The 18,496-nt window shown below is 45.0% G+C and overlaps 1 protein-coding gene across 2 annotated transcripts; it reads left to right on the top strand.

Moving 5' to 3' along the window:
• The first annotated feature begins 1,120 nt into the window (after positions 1-1,120).
• Sf3b2 (splicing factor 3b subunit 2) lies at positions 1,121-17,583 on the top strand. 2 transcript variants are annotated; one of them, XM_005333397.5, is made up of 22 exons: positions 1,121-1,292; positions 1,449-1,495; positions 1,788-1,865; positions 3,353-3,592; positions 3,811-3,861; positions 5,204-5,321; positions 6,718-6,827; positions 7,141-7,237; positions 7,410-7,501; positions 8,126-8,341; positions 8,486-8,623; positions 8,779-8,859; positions 9,234-9,461; positions 10,485-10,634; positions 11,498-11,587; positions 11,696-11,803; positions 12,856-12,963; positions 13,245-13,387; positions 13,467-13,568; positions 16,658-16,757; positions 16,854-17,039; positions 17,369-17,583. In XM_005333397.5, exons 1-22 carry the CDS (start codon positions 1,160-1,162, stop codon positions 17,438-17,440), a joined length of 2,688 nt encoding a protein of 895 aa, XP_005333454.1. In that variant the 5' UTR covers positions 1,121-1,159; the 3' UTR covers positions 17,441-17,583. The 2 variants fall into 2 exon arrangements, with proteins under 2 accessions (XP_005333454.1, XP_005333455.1); XM_005333398.4 differs by lacking the exon at positions 3,811-3,861 and having other exon boundaries at positions 1,122-1,292.
• Positions 17,584-18,496: the final 913 nt, after the last annotated feature.

Raw genomic sequence — 18,496 nt, 5'->3', positions numbered from 1 at the left:
GGACAGGACAAGGAAAGGTGGAAATTGGGCAGGCAAGGTTCACTTATGGAAGGCACAGGGTCACCAGCTGAAGTCCTGAGTTATTTTCAAGTAAACAAATATATAATTGTTTTTTCTTCGAGAAAAAAAATGTATGTACCCCAGTAATAATTTATTAAGTGCCTTTCGTATACCAGATATTGCAAGACAGAAAAACATCAAGTCCCCGATTATGTTTTTTTGGGGTGAGGTAGGGGAAAAGAGCACAAGAAAGATTTAACACACACTTGTAATCTGAGACAGGAGGACTGAAAGTTCGAGGCCTGCCTCAGCAATTTAGCGAGACCTTATCTCAAAGAAAGAGCTGGAGATGTAGCCCGGTGGTAAAAGTGCCGTCCCTCGGTTCAATTCCTAGTACCCAAAGCACCCTCGGGTCAGTCTCCAGTGCCAAACTAAACCAACCAAACGAAACATCTCCACAACGAATGGTGGAAAACTGAAATGTATTATGGGAGCTCCAAAAAAGGAATGTACAGCGGGAAGAAGGCTTGGCAGAGAAGACGTTCGAGGCTGCTCGAAAGGTGGAAAAAAAAAAAGGGGTTTTAGTGTCGCTTTTCGTGGGAGCTCAGCCCCCGCAGGCCCGCTTCTTTCCCGGCTCCGATCCCCTTTCAGCCCATTCATCCGTGCCTGCGCCAGGGGTGGGCCGCCAGACAGTTAGACACTGTTTTATCACAGGCATCGGCTCTAATCTGCCGCTGGCGCCGGAGGGGAAAGTGTCTCGGGACGCCCCGGGGAAGTAAGAGCCCAGGCCTCTCACGCTGGGGCCGGAAGACTGACCACGCTGGGGCAGGCAAAACTGCCGAAAGCACGCCCTGGGCCAGGACCAGCACTCCCCGCCGCCCCACGCGGGAGTTCCGGACCTTAGGTTGGCTCTGCAGGCGCTGGACCCGGAGGCAGCGACCCGCGGACCACAACTCCCAGAAAATTTCGGGACGCGGCCGCCCATGGCCCGGGCGTGGCGAAACACGTCTCCCGGCGGACGGCAGGGGGTGGACCTCAACCCTAGCTGTCTTCCAACCACAGAGGGGACGTGCCGTACGTCGCTGCCGGAAGTCCCGGGAAGTAGGACCCGAGGCTGGCCCGAACTTCCGGGTTGGTCGCGCGGCTTCCTGTGGCTAAGATGGCGGCCGAGCATCCCGAACCCCCCAAAGGGGAATTACAGCTGCCGCCGCCACCACCTCCAGGGCACTATGGTGCCTGGGCTGCCCAGGAGCTTCAGGCCAAGTTGGCAGAGATCGGAGCTCCGATCCAGGGTAAGAAGCGTGGGGAGGTCTGAAGGGGGCTTTGTGGGCCTGCGGGGAAGCGGGTTAGCCCGTTACCCGGGAGACCCGGGACGTGGGGCTGAGGCGGGCAGCTGGGGGCCAGCGGGGGCCAGGCCTACCCCACTGATCCTGTGCTTTGCCCTGCAGGGAGTCGCGAGGAGCTGGTGGAGCGGCTACAGACTTACACCCGGCAGGTAAGTGTTAGAGGCGGGACTTCAGGGTAGGTTGAGGCCTTCAAGACCCCTCCGCTCTGGGTCTTCATTCGTTATGTACCTGGGCACAGCGAGCAGGGGCTTGACCTTTGGCAGAGCTTGCCTTTGCCTGCTTTGTTGTAATCGCTTCTGTCTGCATTGGTTCTTACCAATTCCCTGCCCCAAATCTGGCGGACACGCGTTGGGTAAATTTTGTTGACTGACAGGGAGAGAATGTTATCTAGTTTAACAGCTCCTCTTGAGTTGATTTAGAGTCTTCCTTTCTGTTTTGCAGACTGGCATTGTGCTGAATCGACCGGTTTTGCGAGGGGAGGATGGGGACAAAGCTGCTCCCCCTCCCATGTCAGCACAGGTAAGGATATTGTTTCACTTGAATGGGATCCTTTTGTCTCAGAGTAGCTCCTTCTCTCATGCATTATAGTGGGGATGCAACTAGCAGATTGGGTAAGGAGGTCCTGAGATGACAAAATTGGGAGCTCTGTTTCCCTTTTTGGTGCTGATATTTGCCTCCTTCCCTAGTACCTGCTCCTTCAAATTCGTCATTCAGAATTCAACTAGAGCTGGGCGCTGTAGTCCCAGCGGCTGGGGAGGCTGAAGCAGAAGAATGAGTTCAAAGCCAGCCTGAGCAACAGTGAGGTGCTTAGCAACTCAGTTGAGACCTTGTCTCTAAGTAAAATACAAAATAGGGCTGGGGATGTGGCTCAGTGGTCAAGTGCCCCTGAATTCAATCCCCGGTATCCAAAACAAAAACAGAATTCAACTTGAGGGGCTAGGGTTGTGGCTCAGTGGTAGACTGTTTGCTTAGCCCATGTAAGGCACTGGGTTCAATCCTCAGTACCACATAAAAATAAATAAAATAAAGGTGTTGTGTTTACCTACAACTAAAAAAAAAATATTTAAAAAAATTCAACTTGAATGCTTATAAACCTGATTTGATTCTACCCCATACAGAAGCAGTCACCTTTTTAGCTCCCCCAGGGATAACTTCCATGTTATTCAATGAAACTTTGAGGGATGATTTCTTGATTTGATTATATACTCTTTGCTTTAGTAAACCATTGGGGTTTGTGATGCCACGATGCACTGGTTTCTATTTATTTAAGTCCATATCTCTTCGCATCCAGGATTTGCTTCTCCTCCAAAGCAGTGGTTCTCACCTGGGATCCATTGATCTCTATGTGTGGAGTAAGAAGTTCCTAGTTGGTTTTTAGAGGCATCCTTGAACCTTCTGAAATTAAATGCAGAATCTGAATTCATGATATTTTTTTGAGAAAAGAGCTGATAGTTTTCTTTGGTTCTCTTCTCATGATATTGCTATGGAGCATTCTTTTATGGAATAATATGTTACTAGAATTTGAATCCCAGCACCTGGCTTATGGTAGATGTTAGGTTGGTTTGAGGTGCTAAGGGAACAAAGCACTAGACAACCTGTGCAGGCGAAAGAACCAATCAGGTGACAGACAAGCAGTGATGGTGCCTTATAACCACCTGTCAATCAGCAGGGTCTCCTGACCAATTCTGCAAGGACATGATTCTCAGCAAGATCCCCAGGAGGTCAAGGGAGTCTAAAAACCTCCCTTTCTTGTCCCAAGCCCTCTCTTCCTGCCCTAAGCCCAATAAAATTTCAATGGGGCTGAGCCTGGATGCGATTCTCCTAGACCTGCTTTGTTGGACTGGAGGATCACCCCCCTAGGAGTGATTCTCAATAAAGCATTGTTCATCTGTTTTTAATCTGCCTCCTTTTGATCACTGGTGCCTGACCTTACAGTAGATCCCAACAAATGTTTGCAGCATGAATAGTTAAGTGCTTCCTAGTTTATGGTCTTATTTTCTCCACAGCTCTCTGGGATTCCCATGCCACCACCGCCTATGGGACTTCCTCCTCTGCAGCCCCCTCCACCACCCCCACCACCTCCACCAGGCCTTGGCCTTGGCTTTCCTATGGCTCATCCACCAAATTTGGGGCCCCCGCCTCCTCTCCGTGTGGGTGAGCCTGTGGCACTATCAGAAGAAGAAAGGCTGAAGCTGGCACAGCAGCAGGCAGCATTGCTGATGCAGCAAGAGGAGCGTGCCAAGCAGGTAGGGCAGGTGGATGCCTGTGTATTGGCTTCATTAGGTCCCTGAAGGGGGAGTGGAGCCTCAGAAAGCTGGATCCTGGGGCCAAGGCTTTTGGGACGATCTGGGACAAAGATTAGAACATAGGTCCAGGACTGGAAGAGGACCATAGGAAACAAAAAGTTGTGGCAGATTGGCCTGGGGAGTTTTGGTGCTGGTATGAGCTTGTTTTCTTTTTTAAGCAGGGAGATCATTCATTGAAGGAACATGAGCTCTTGGAGCAGCAGAAGCGGGTAATACCCCTCCCCCTAATCTTTGACCTCATGGTCCAGTCTATAGGCTGTCATTTAGTGTTTAGTGTCCAAAATGAGGTGCATCACTCAAATTTTCTGTGGAGGCTACCTCATCCCCAACTATGTTCCAGTATCTCCCAAAGAATTCCATTTTTCCTATAGTCCAGGTGTTGACAAACCTGGAACCTGCTTTTGAGTGACCTTTGAGCTAAAAATTATTTTTATATTTTTAAAGAGTTGTAAGAGGGCTGGGGATGTGGCTCAAGCGGTAGCGCGCTTGCCTGGCATGCGTGCGGCCCGGGTTCAATCCTCAGCACCACATACAAACAAAGATGTTGTATCTGCCGAAAACTAAAAAATAAATATTTAAAAAAAAAAAAAGAGTTGTAAGAAAAGAACCTCAAACCAAGAAGAGAAAACATAGTTCATATAATAGCCCCAAAGCCTAAAATATTTAAAAATTCAGTGGCCTATTACACAAAAGGTCTTGACTCCTACCAGTCTTATATGATATAATTTTAGGTACCTTGGAGAGGATTCTGGGTTAATTTAGTCCTTTGTATGGGATTTAGACTAAATGTGATGCATATAAATTTGGGAATGATGTAAAAAATATTCTGCTTGAAGTGCAAGGAGAGAGGGGATGTCAGAACCTGGGTGTTTCCTCCTTGTTCTTGTCAGTTGTTACCCATTAGGATACTCAGTAGTATTGGAAAATAAGGATTTAAAGCTGCAGGTATGGAAATACACATGAAGTACTGGCTTTGCCCAGTCTTTGGCAAACATTAAGGGGTAAGAATTTTCTAAGGAAAGAATTCAGCTGGATATGGTGATACATGTCTGTGATCTAGCAACTCAGGAAGCTAAGCCAAGAAGATTTCAAGTTTGAGGCCAGCCTTGGGAAGTTCAAGGCCAACTTCAGTTAACTTAGACCTTGTCTCAAAAAGTGAAAAGAGCTGGGGAATATAGCTTGGTGCTAAAGCACACATGAATTCAGTCCCTAGTACTTAAAGAAGAAAGGAAGAAAAAGAATTCATAGTTCTTTCTAAAGAATTTTTGGAGAAGAAAACTCTCACTGAGAAATATAAGGCTGCATTTAGCTAAACACTAAATTCTCTTCTAGGAACCAGAAATTTCCGGGGGATGTCGTTGGTGTTATTCTCAGGGATTGGTTGTTTTGATATGAGGGTGCTTCTGTTTTGATCATTAGTCTTGAAGTGCAAGGATAGAGGGGATGTCAGAACCTGGTGTTTCCTCCTTGTTCTTCTCAGGCCTATTACCTGGCTAAAACATTATATTTGTCATTTTCAAATGGGTCTCCACTCCTGCTTTCCTCCTGTAGGCAGCCGTGTTACTGGAGCAAGAACGACAGCAGGAGATTGCTAAAATGGGCACCCCAGTCCCTCGGGCCCCACAAGACATGGGTCAGATTGGTGTTCGCACTCCTCTGGGTCCTCGAGGTAAGAACCTGGAATGACTAGGAAGAGCAAGGAAGGTAATTTAAAAGGTTCAAAAAAACTTTTTTTTTTCCTGGTGCTGGTGATTTAATCTAAGTCCTTGAGTATATTAAGCATGCCCTGTTACTATTGAACTATAGTTCCAGACCCTAAAAAAAGACTTTTTTTTTTTTTTTTTTGAGGGTGTTCTGGGGGTTGAGCTCAAGGTACTCGACCTCTGAGTCACATTCCTCAGCCCTGTTTTGAATTTTATTTAGAGATAGGGTCTCACTGAGTTGCTTAGTGCCTTGTCATTGCTGAGGCTGGCTTTGAACTCACAATTCTCCTGCCTCAGCCTCCTGAGCCGCTGGGATTATAGGTGTGGGCCATTGCGCCTGGACTGTTTTATATTTTATATAAAGACAGGGTCTCACTGAATTGCTTAGCACCTTGCTGTTACTGAGGCTGGCTTTGAACTTGTGATCCTCTTATCACAGCCTCCTGAGCTGCTGGGATTACAGGCATGCACAAGTGTTTTTTTTTTTTAAAGTGCTGTGGGTCCTCCATATCTGCTGCTTCTGCATCAAAGCATTCAACTAACTAGAGATTGAAAATATTTTAAAATAATTTGCTGTGGTGGTGCATACCTGTAATCCTAGCTACTTGGGTGGCTAAGGCAAAAGAATTGCAGATTTGAGGCAACTTAGAGACCTTATCTCATAATAAAAAAATAAGAGATGGGAATGTAGTTCAGTGGCAGAGGGCCCTGGGTTCAATCCCCAGTACCACAAAAACAAAAAACAAAAACTTTATTTCTGAACATGTTTAGGTTTTTTTTTCTTATCTTTATTCCCAAGACATACTGTAGAACAGTGATTTATATAGCATTTGCATTGTATTAGGTGTTACAAGTAATCTAGAGGTGATTTAAAGTGTATGGAAGGATGCTTGTGGGAAAAATGTGCACAGGCCATACAGATACTATGCCACTTTTTAGGAGGGCTTGAACATCCTTGTATTTGTGAAGGTTTCAGAAACAAATTCCCTATGAATACCAAGAGGCAACTGTATGTATAACATTTAAAAAATATTTATATAGTAAATGTACAGTTTTAAAAAATTGATACACCCATAACAACGAATACCTAGACCAAGAACTAAAACATTCCTAACACTCCAAAAGCACCCTTGTCACTTGTCACTCTCTGCCTTGTCACTCTCTGCCTTGAAGAAATCACGCTTTCAGTGAAAGAAGTAGTTTTTTTTTTTTTTAATGTGTGTGCTGCGGCTCAAACCCAGGGCCACATACATGCCAGGTATGTGCTCTTGTTGCTGAGCCACATCCCCAGCTCTGGAGGTAATTTTTTAAAGAGGTGTTTTGTCTCTTCTGACATCGGACTTCTTTTCTTCTTTCTTTCAGTGGCTGCTCCAGTTGGCCCAGTGGGTCCCACCCCTACTGTTTTGCCCATGGGGGCTCCTGTTCCCCGGCCTCGTGGTCCCCCACCGCCCCCTGGAGATGAGAATAGAGAGGTGAGACTAATGATTCCTTCCTAGGGACAGTAGAATGGAGGTTTGGAAGGATACTATTTTAGGATTTTAGAGGATTTTGTGAGAAGATTGCAGGGGTGGATTTAAGGTCTTAGTGGAAGGGGAAAGCCACATTGGTTAAAGTATGTTTAGGGTAGGGCAGAGGGATCTGGAAGGCATTTCTGGTCAGAGTTTTGAGGTCCTGCCCACTGTCTGTTGATTATGTCACCCAGCTGGTAGCCTTTGTAGTATAAGAGGTGAAAGTCAGAGGAGGAAGAGCACTGTGATTCAGCCCCTTTGACTGGTTGTCTGGCAGATGGATGATCCCTCAGTGGGACCCAAGATCCCTCAGGCTTTGGAAAAGATTCTGCAGCTGAAGGAGAGCCGCCAGGAAGAGATGAACTCTCAGCAAGGTGAGTGTATTGGTGGGTCCTGAAGCTGCAGGCTATGACTGCATCCATTTTGTCCCCTCCCTGAGGAAGCTTTAGAAAGTTACTGGCTCTTGACAGAGTGAAGGTACTCTGGGCAGGGCAGGGGCACTGGAGAAAATCAAGCCTTTTTGATTTTCTCCTTTCTCCTTGACAGAGGAAGAGGAAATGGAAACAGACACTCGCTCATCCCTGGGCCAGTCAGCATCAGAGACTGAGGAGGACACGGTGTCCATATCCAAAAAAGAGGTATATGATGGAGCTGGTCTGGAAGTATTGTCAGGAGATGGGGCTCAGGTACCAAAGTAAACTAATTGTAAGTGTTCAGTAAATAGTATCTTCTGATGTTTTGTGTCAATTTTTGTTCTTTTTTTTTTTTTTAACCAGAAATTGAACCAAGGATGCTTAGCCACTAAGCCACATCCCATTCCATTAATTTTTTTTTTTTTTTTTTTAATTTTCAGATAGGGTCTTAACTAAGTTGCTAAGGCTGACTTTGAACTTGCAGCCCTCCTGCCTCAGCCTCCTGAGCCACTGGGATTATAGGCATGTACTACCATGCCTGGCTCAATTCTTGTTCTAAACATCTTGCAGATATTTTTCATTTCATTCCCATAAATTCCTTTAAGTTCTCAGATCTGTGCATGCCTACATTTTACACTGAAAAAGCTGAGGTTCTGAGAAGTACAGTAATTTACCAAAGGTACACAGCTTGAGAGAGGCAGAACTTGGGATTCTGTCCCCAGGGCCTCTTTATAGGTGCTTTATGAGATTGCCTCATTGGGGAAAGACTGAGCATTGAATTATTGGTAGAGTAGGGATAGGTAAGGTGCTTGGATTCTCTGACTGAGTTGGTTTTTCTTGTCTTGATAGAAAAATCGGAAACGTCGAAACCGAAAGAAGAAGAAAAAGCCCCAGCGTGTGCGGGCAGCTTCCTCGGAGAGCTCTGGGGATCGGGAGAAAGACTCTGCCCGGTCCCGAGGCTCTGACTCCCCTGCTGCTGATGTTGAGATTGAGTATGTTACTGAAGAACCCGAAATCTATGAGCCCAACTTCATCTTCTTCAAGAGGATTTTTGAAGCCTTCAAGGTAGACAGAGCGGCACACTCGGGGTTGGGAGGCAGTCGGACAGGTGGAGACAGGGCTGAGGAGGTGGTGTTTCAGTGCAGGGTTCTGGAATGGGATGGGGGCTGGCTCTGAGAGGTGGGGTTTCCACAATGTCTGCCTCCTCAGCTCACCGATGATGTGAAGAAGGAGAAAGAGAAGGAGCCAGAGAAACTTGACAAAATGGAGAACTCTACAGCCCCCAAGAAGAAGGGCTTCGAGGAAGAGCATAAGGATAGCGATGATGACAGCAGCGATGATGAGCAGGTCAGGCCATCCTTCCTTGGTGGGGAACAGGAACAGGAGTTGGTGGGGGCATCCAGCCTTCTCTGGGACCTTGGTGAACTTCTGCAGGTTGTTTGTTCATGGCTTATGAAAGTGGGGATTCCCACCTGCTCAAAAGAGGGATTGTTCTGTCATAGGAAAAGAAGCCAGAAGCCCCTAAGCTGTCTAAGAAAAAGTTGCGCCGAATGAATCGCTTCACTGTGGCTGAGCTTAAGCAGGTGAGACCTAAGATGACCCAGCAGGCCCTGGATCCTGGCTGGAGACCCATGTGAGGCACGCCTTTCACCCTATGGGAAAGTTTGGGTGACTTGGATCTGGTCCTTTGGAAGAAAAAGGAAGCCTAAGGGCTGGTGCTTTCTAGAGGTCTTGCTTGGAGGTTCTAGCCATGTAGCAGCTACTCGTATACCTTGACCCAAGAATGGTCCTCCTCTCACAGGCAAGATCATGAACTTCAGAAGGAGGAAGGGGACACCAGTGTAGCCAGCCAGATGAGCTGGATCAACCCTTGCTATCAAAGGGTTGACTGGTGTCACAGCCACATGGCCCTCACATCAGATAGGACTTTCTAGAGACATGTTGCTGTGTTTTCCAGCTGGTGGCTCGGCCTGATGTTGTGGAGATGCATGATGTGACAGCCCAGGACCCCAAGCTCTTGGTTCATCTCAAGGCCACTCGAAACTCAGTGCCTGTGCCACGTCACTGGTGTTTTAAGCGCAAGTACTTGCAGGGCAAACGGGGCATTGAGAAGCCCCCCTTTGAGCTGCCGGATTTCATCAAACGCACAGGCATCCAAGAGATGCGGGAGGCCCTTCAGGAGAAGGTGAGGGCCCCAGTGGGGTACAAACCTGTGCTTAGGCACCCACGTCCTTCATAGCAGTCAGCTTCAGAACTGGAGTCAGGTTTTCGAAACACGCCTACTTGTTACTAGTCTAATCCTTTCTCTAGTTCAGAAGTTGACACTATATAGGTGCAGTGTATACACCTGGCAGGAAGCAGGAGGGGTGGGACTTTGGGGAAGCAGACTGCAAGTCTGTTTGGAACGGCTCTCCTGCCCCAGGCTAGGCCTCTGCTTTGACCGGCTCTTTTCCTCCTCCTCTCCCCTTCTGCTTTCACTTTGCCAGCTCACATGGTGACTCCTTTCCCTGATGCACTTAGTGGCTAGAAACTCACAGTGGTTTTGTAGCTTCTTAGGTTTAAAGATTTTATTTAATATTTGGAATAAGTACTAATTACCTTTGGTGTAAGACTGAAGGATGTGCCAAAATACATAGTGAAACTGCCTTCCAGTTAACCTCTGTTCTCCTGGTCTTCTGCAGAGGCAGCTACTGAGATCTGTCTCTTTGATCCGATGGTTTAAAAAATAGTTATTGACATACAAAGTGGAGGCTGATTTCATACACTAAATCTTATTTTTTTCAGTATGGTTTGTGTGATCTTATTTATTTATTTATTTGGTGCTGGGGATTGAACTCAGGGCCTTGAACATGCTACACACGTGCTCTGCCACTGAGCCACACTGAGCTCATTGAATTATGTAATTTTAAAAAAAATATTTATTTTTTAGCTTTAGGTGGATATAATGTCTTTATTTTGTTTTTATGTGGTGCTGAGAATCGAACCCAGTGCCTCACGCATGCTATGTGAGCGCGCTACCACTTGGGCCACATCCCCAGCCACAAATTATGTAATTTTGAGGGGTTTGAGCAGGAAGGATTTTGGAGACTTTCAGAATGAGATAAATGAGATTTCTCTTGACTTCTTTTGGGAGTTAGGAGCCAGATCCTCTGCCAGAGTTGAAGGTGGTGATTACCTGTCAACTCATGAATACTGCCATTATCCACAGGAAGAACAGAAAACCATGAAGTCAAAAATGAGAGAGAAGGTTCGGCCTAAGATGGGAAAGATTGACATCGACTATCAGAAACTGCATGATGCCTTCTTCAAGTGGCAGACCAAGCCAAAGCTGACCATTCATGGGGACCTGTACTATGAGGTTAGAGAAGATGCTGTGGATGCATACATACCTCAGTCTTGGGGTTGTGACTTTGTACCTGTTGGTTGGAAGGGCTTACACAGTTGGTTTCCAGAGATGGAGTTTGAGATTTTAAAATGAGATCCTTCTTGAAGGAAAGGTGCAGATCATGTCTTTTTATTTGGTATAGGGGTTTGAACCCAGGAGTGCTCTTCTACTGAGCCATATCCCCCACAACCTTTTTTATTTTGAAACAGTGTTTCACTAGGATGTCCAGGCTGGCCTCAAACTTGCAATACTCTTGCTTTAAACTCTCCAGTCGTTGGGATTAGAGATGAGCTCTATCATGTCTTTGAAATGATAATAATAGTTTGTGGTGGGTGGTTTACGACAGAGGGGCCAAGTCGCAGATGTTTTTTAGAAACTTAATATTGGGAGCGGGAGAAAAATTTCTATTTATTTATTTATTGGTGCTGGGGATTGAACCCAGGTGCCTTGTGCATGCAAGGCAAGCACTCTACCAACTGAGCTATATCTGCAGCTCTTTTTTATTTATTTTTTTGTCCTTGAAATATCATGCCTCAGACTTCATAGGATGTCTGAGGCAGAAGGTTCTTGGAGATCAGCCTGTTTAATGTCCTCATTTCACAGATGAGAAAGCAGGTCCTGAAGTTGGGCCTGTTCTTACAATGGGTTAGTGACAGCCTGGCCTCTATTCCTTCCCCTATGGTAGCTAGAATCCAAGTGGGAACCAGGTGGCCCTCATGGGATTTTGTATCTGATGTGGATTAGGACTTCTTGTCTCCCGTCTCTTGTCCCTGTGCCATTGAGGCCCCATTGTGTGTCTGGCATCCCTAGTATAGCATGTTATGCTTTTTCCTCAGGGGAAGGAGTTTGAGACACGTCTGAAGGAGAAAAAGCCAGGAGATCTGTCTGATGAGCTGAGAATTTCTTTGGGGATGCCAGTAGGACCAGTGAGTGTTGGTTAGCTGGTCGGGGAGGCAGGGAAGAGGGTGGGAATTGGGGCAGAAAGGAGAGTGTTTAGGTTAGGCAGGTAGTAGCCTATTCTCTTTTTCTTGCAGAATGCCCACAAGGTCCCTCCACCTTGGCTAATTGCCATGCAGCGATATGGACCACCCCCATCGTACCCCAACCTGAAAATCCCTGGGCTGAATTCGCCAATCCCCGAGGTAAGTATTGTGTTTACTTTCATTCTTGGCAGCCTACATTTTAACTGAGGGATGGTTGTTTGTTTTCCTTCTTTAACTACTGTGTTTAACAAAAAAAAAAAAAAAGAGAGAGAGAGAGAGAGAGAGAAAAATAGTAACAGTTTTTGTTTTTTAAAAATATGTGACATGTTTATTGTAAAATATTTGGTCAAGCTAGATGCAGTGGCATTCACCTGTAATCATAGCAGTTAAGGAGGCTGAGGCAGGAGGATTGCAAGTTCAAAGCCAACCTCAGCAAAAGCGAGGTGCTAAGCAACTCAGACCCTGTCTCTAAATAAAATACACAATAGGGCTGGGGATGTGGCTCTCCCCCTGCCAAATATTTAGTCAAAATTGACAGGTACAAAGATGAAAACAGATACACCACAATTGCACCAGTGTAAAATATTATATTTGTTGATCATGTTTCCAGATGGTTCACTGATATATATGTGGAAGACAGAAGTAATTTTATCTCAAGAATGGCATAAAATTTATCATTTCCAAATAAAAAGCATCAATTAAAAAGTATTAACAGACAACAGTTATTCAAATGAAAAAGTGACATTGTTAAACTTCAGATAAAACTATCTGTCCCCTAAGTGAAATAGATATTAACCAAGCCAGCTTTCCAAAATTAGGAAAAGTCAGTAAGAAGTTGGAATCATGGTTTGTATGTGTGTGTATTGTGCTGGGGATCAACCCAGGGCCTCTTGCATGTTGGGCTACATCCCCAGTCCTGGAGTCCTGATTTTTAAAGTCTTTTGTTTTAATTTTTGGCAGCACAGACATCACCCTGAAGGAGGAGATTTTTAGCATACTCTGCCTCCTATCCCCATTCTGTTGCCTTCAGAGTTTGGTGCTTATTAATTTTGCTTTCTAATGCTTTATAAAATTTAATTTTATTTTGCAATCACAATTTTCAGATTTCCCAAATATGAGTTCCATACTTTGCTGCATGACTTTTCTCTAGGGCTTTGGCATGTTTCCCTGGAACTGGTGAGTGGAAATGATTTATGCTCTCTCTCCTGCAGAGCTGTTCCTTTGGGTACCATGCTGGTGGCTGGGGCAAACCCCCAGTAGATGAGACTGGGAAACCGCTTTATGGTGATGTGTTTGGAACCAATGCTGCTGAATTTCAGGTATGGGCTGTGATCTGGTGAGCTTGTTTTACTTAAAGCCATGAAGGTTAGAGAGAATTGGCCTATAACTTCATTATCAGGGAACGGGGTGTTCTGAAGTTTCAGTCTGAAAAAGTGCATGTTTTTTCCTGAGTTGTAAGACAAACTCCCCACTGGACTGTGAGCTCCCTGTAGGTAGGGATTATTGTCTGTTTATTTTTCTGTGGCTTCAGTTTACAAAAGCTTGGCACATAATAGCTACTTTGTATATGTTTTTTGAATGAATGAGTGATGTCTTTCAGACCAAAACTGAAGAAGAAGAGATTGATCGGACCCCTTGGGGGGAACTGGAGCCATCTGATGAAGAGTCCTCAGAAGAAGAGGAAGAGGAGGAAAGTGATGAAGACAAACCAGATGAAACTGGCTTTATTACACCTGCAGACAGGTGGGATGATAGAGTTTGCCTTCCCCCAGTAGCCTGGTTTGGGGTGGTTTTCTCTACTCATGAGCTTCTTTATTCACAGTGGCCTCATCACTCCTGGAGGGTTCTCATCAGTTCCAGCTGGAATGGAGACCCCTGAACTCATTGAGCTGAGAAAGAAGAAGATTGAGGAGGCAATGGATGGGTGAGGGAACCAGGCAGGCAACAAAAGGAGGACCTTCACTTCCCTTTAGTCTCTGGGTTGCCTAGCTGACACATTAAGTGACTTTTTTGTCTGTCCTCTTCTTTGTTTCCTCTTTCTGTTTTCTTCTTGTCTTTAAGATTAATTAAAAATTATTTTCTGTGATTCCATTTTACCTCCTTGGTTGTCTTATTAACTGTAAGTCTTTGTTTTGTTATTTTAGTAGTTATCTTAGGGTTTATAGTATCCAGCTTTACATAGTTACCTTAAAGTGATATTATGCCAATTCTGATGGTATTGAGAACCTTAGAGCAGTGTACCTCCATTTCTATCCTTTCCACCTTGTGTGGTCGTACATTTCACTTATACACGTGTTATAAATACTGTGCTAAATAGTTACTATATTTGTTTAAGTAGTCCGCTATCTTTTAAGTAATTATCATTTCCAGAGTTTTTTGATTTCTTGTTGTCTATTCAGCATTCTGTCTGGTATCATTTTCCTTCTGTGTGAAGGGTTTCCTTTAACATTTCTGGTGTGGGTCTACTGGTCAGCGTTCCTTCTGCTTTTGTAGTCTTAAAAGGTTCATTTTTGTGGATTTTGATTTTGAAAGATTTCTGTTGCATGTAGGAATCTAGGTTAACAGGACGTTTTTTTCCCTTTCAGTACTTCTGAGATGTTCCAGCATTATCTTTCTTACGTAGTTTCTGATGAAACATCTGCTGTCATGCTTACTGTTTGTTCTTTGTGATGTGTCATTTTTCTCTGGCAGCTTTTAAACTTATCTTTTTTAAAAAAAATATTTATTTTTTTTAGTTTTAGGTGGACACAATATCTTTTATGTTTATGTGGTGCTGAAGATCAAACCCACTGCCTCATGCATGCTAGGCGAGCACTTTACCACTGAGCCACAACCCCAGCCCTTTTAAATTTATCTTCATCTCTCCTTCTAATTAATCTGAGTATGATGTGCTTTTTTTTTCCTTATGCTTTTAAAAAAATTTTTTTTTGTAGTTATAGATGGATAAAGTGCCTTTATTTTATTTATTTTATGTGGTACTAAGAATTGAACCCATGCTAGGCAAGTGCTCTGCCACTGAGCTATAGCCTCAGCCCCTTTTCAAGTCTTTTTGCTAGGGGTTTGTAGAGCATCTTAGACCTGTGGATTTATAGCTTTTATAAATTTTGGGAAATAATTGGCAGTTATTTCTCCTGTTGCCCCCTTTTTCACCTGTCTTTTAGCAACTCCAGTTGTATATCTAATGGTCTCTTGTAGCATTTATAAGAATTTATAAAGAATTCACTTTATAAGAATTTCTCTTTTTTCTTACATTTAAGCAAGTTTCTACTGCTGGGTCTTTATGTTTGCTATTTTCTTCCACATTTATATATTCTATTCTGACATTAATCCGTGTAAAGGAGTTTTAATCTCCAGAAGTTTGATTTGGGTTTTTTTTATATATTTTAAGCCTCATATTTAGCTTTTTGAACATGTAGTATGCACTTAGAATAATATTTTAATGTATTTGCGTGCTAATCAGCTGTTCTGGACTGATTTCAGTTGATTGATATTCTCATTAGAGGTTGTATTTTCTTGCTTCATATGCTTTGTAATTTCTGATTGGTTGCTAGTCTTCATGCAGGGCCCAAGATATTTTCATGTTCCTGTAATCCTCTACAGCTTTGATCAGGCATATGGTTATTTGCAAACAGATGAATCCTTCAAGGTCTTGTTTTGAGGACCTTAATAGGACTGGAGCTGTGAGTATTCCTCCCCACCAGGATGCCCAAGACTCTTTTGTATGCTGAAAGCCCTGTGAATCCAGAGGTTTTTCCCTTTATCTGGTAGGAATCATCATGATTCCTTATCCTGAGTGAGCAGCAGGTACTCTGATATTTTTGGATTGGCCCTTCCCTGTCCTCACATACATATGCTCCTCATCACTCTTCTGAATACCTGAAGAGGACTTCTGCAGTCTCCATTTGTGTCCTGCAAACCCTGGCTGCCTTGATCGCTCTGGACCTATGGTTTTTATCACAACTCCCTTCCTTGTTCTCCCTTTTATACTACAGCTCCCTTGGTGCAGTATGCTGGGGCAGTAGAAAGGGCTCACCTTATTTGTTTCTTTTGCTCTGTTTCCAATATCTTGAAAAACCACCATTTCACGTATTTTGCCTATTTTGGTTATTTCAGATAGGAGAATAAATCCAATTCTGCTTCTCTTGACAGGAAGCAGAAGTCTCAAGCTTTGTATATTCATGGAAGAAAAACAAAGAAGGGTATTGTGGACAGAATTGCCGTAAGAAGCAATTGGGCTTGGGACCTTTAGGTCTTGGTTAAGAAGTTTGGAAGCCTTAGGTTTTTGTTTTGTTTTTGTACTGGGGGTTGAAATGAGAGGCACTTTATCATTGAGCTACATCCTCAGATCTGAAATAGGGTCTCCTAAGCTGAGGCTGGCCTTGAATTTAGGATCCTCTTGTTTCAGCCTCCCAAGTCACTGGAATTATAGGTGTGTTTCACTGTGTGTGGCTAAGAAGCCTCAGGGTTTTCAGCAAAGAAGGGGAAGAATCTGAATTCTGTTTTAAGGTATTTACTCTGGTTGCTGTGTGAAAAGAAAATCATGTTCCAGAAGAGTGGGAGACAAAATGGTCTGGGGTGACAGTGGTAGATTTGTTATTGTGTTCTGAGTATAATTTTTGAGTTAGGTTGTGAGACTGGTGGTGGATGGCCCTTGTGCCCTTGGGAAGTGTTGCAAATGTGAATTGTGTACATTAGAAAACCAGGCACCACTCTCTCCAGGAAGCTTTTGGCCTCTTTGATTTTTAGCCGCCTTTGCCTGTTTTCTGATCCCCTAACTTGATTCAGGGGACCTCTTAGCTCAGTCTCTATACCTCTCTAACTGTATCCCCTGAAATCAGTGCTGTGATCCAAGTCATCCCCCAACCAAATCCTTTCTTATAGGCTTCCATGAATGGTAGAGGCTATATACCCAGTATCTCAGAATCTGGGTGGAGGTACCACCTATGTTTCCTTTGCTTCCCCTTCTGCAGACCCTTGGTCTCTTTTTGGGCTTGACTTCATTGTCCTTTTCAGAAGTGAGACACCTCAGCTATTCACTGTGTTGCCTGAGAAGAGAACAGCCACCGTGGGGGGAGCCATGATGGGATCGACTCACATTTACGACATGTCCACGGTGAGCATTGGAGGACACTGCTTTTGGAGCTGGGGAAGGGGGAGTTAGGGCCTCTGAGACTCTTTGGAGGTAATAATGCCCTCATCTTTCTTCTAGGTTATGAGTCGGAAGGGCCCTGCCCCTGAGCTACAAGGTGTAGAAGTGGCCCTGGCACCTGAGGAGTTGGAGTTAGACCCCATGGCTATGACCCAGAAGTATGAGGAGCATGTGCGGGAGCAGCAGGCACAAGTGGAAAAGGAAGATTTCAGTGACATGGTAGCAGAGCATGCTGCCAAACAGAAGGTGAGAATTCCTAGTGGACTGAAGCAGGGAGGGGAGAGCTAGGGAGTAGGGTCTGCCTTTTCCTGTGGAGTTGTGCCCTCTAGTGGTGAGAGTGAAGGCACACTCAGTGCCTGCTGCCTGGCTTCCTTAAAATTCTCCAGTTGGTTGTCTTCTCTAAGGATCATGACACTGAGGCACAGGAAAGGAAAGGATCTGAGGGGGAGGATCATCAGGTCTGAGAGGGAGGTGTTTTTCACACAACTTCCATGTCCATCAGGCTGGCCCCTATTGATTGGGCTATGGGGTGGTTTAACCTGTTATAACTATTTTTTTTTTTCCCTTTCCTATAGCAAAAGAAACGAAAAGCTCAGCCCCAGGACAGCCGTGGGGGTAGCAAGAAGTACAAGGAGTTCAAATTTTAGGTCTTCTTCACACAGCCAGACTTCTTTTAGGCTCTTTGGATGCCTGAGCTTCATACATGGGTCCCTAAGAACCAGTTCCCCTGCAGTCATTTCATGTACTTATTTTAGACCTGTTTTGTAAATAAAGCTGTTTCCCAATGAAAGAGATGGCTGTGAAAACTCCTCATCCTCCCTTGTCTCCTTTTAGCCCCTTCAGCAAATAGACTACAATAACCACAACCACTGGGCTGCCCCAGAGATCAGGGGCAGGTACTTGGATCAAATGTTGCATTGCAAAGATGGTAAAGCTAAACTTGTACTGAAATTGTGGTTGTTTTACCACCTGTACCCCACCCCCCTTGCTAGGGAGGCTCTGGGGGAAGCACCCCTAGGTTTGGTTTGACCTTACTACTTTGCCCTTGGGGAGTAAAAATAGCCAGCTTAGCGCCCTGGCAGGCTGGGGAAGTAACTGTGGGCTAAGGAAGTAGGCCATGCCAGGCCTTCCTAATTGACCTTGTGGAGGAAAGCCCAAGTCCTTACCTGTGAGAGCATAGCTGAAAATCTAAGTAGGATGTCCTGAGTCCCTGGGAGCCCCTGGATTTATTTGACACTAGAGCTAGGGTGTTTGGAGTGTGGGAAGGAGCCTGCATTCTCAAGGTCCTTCTTCCTGAGAAATCTTCCTGGATCAAAAGGATTTGCTGAGCCCTGGGGAGAGCTCCGTTGCACTACTGTTGTCTGTGGAAATGCACGGGAGGTGCTAGAATACTGGTCTTCAAGTTGGTTTCTGGAAAGGGGGAGGACAGGGTCATTTAACTATTGAGCTAGGCCTTGAACAGAATTTGAGAAACTTGAGAACACATTGAGGCCTTAAAATAAAGGCTTCTGGGAGGGAGAGGAGCTGTAGGGAAAGGAGGAGTAAATTGTCGCCAAACGGGCCAGCCCAGGGCTAAGCCCGAGAACTGCCCACCCCCAACCCAGGGTCTTTTGGACTCCAGATTTAAGCCCCTGCCTACTACCTCGGGCCGGGAACTTCTAGCTCTTGAGGTGCTGGGCAGCCTCCCATCCCCACCGACCGCT

The sequence above is a fragment of the Ictidomys tridecemlineatus genome, chromosome 4 (genome assembly GCF_052094955.1).
Source record: "Ictidomys tridecemlineatus isolate mIctTri1 chromosome 4, mIctTri1.hap1, whole genome shotgun sequence".
NCBI classification, from domain to species: Eukaryota; Metazoa; Chordata; class Mammalia; order Rodentia; family Sciuridae; genus Ictidomys; species Ictidomys tridecemlineatus.
Note: the sequence above shows the minus strand (reverse complement) of the source record. Positions and strands in the feature narration are given on the sequence as shown.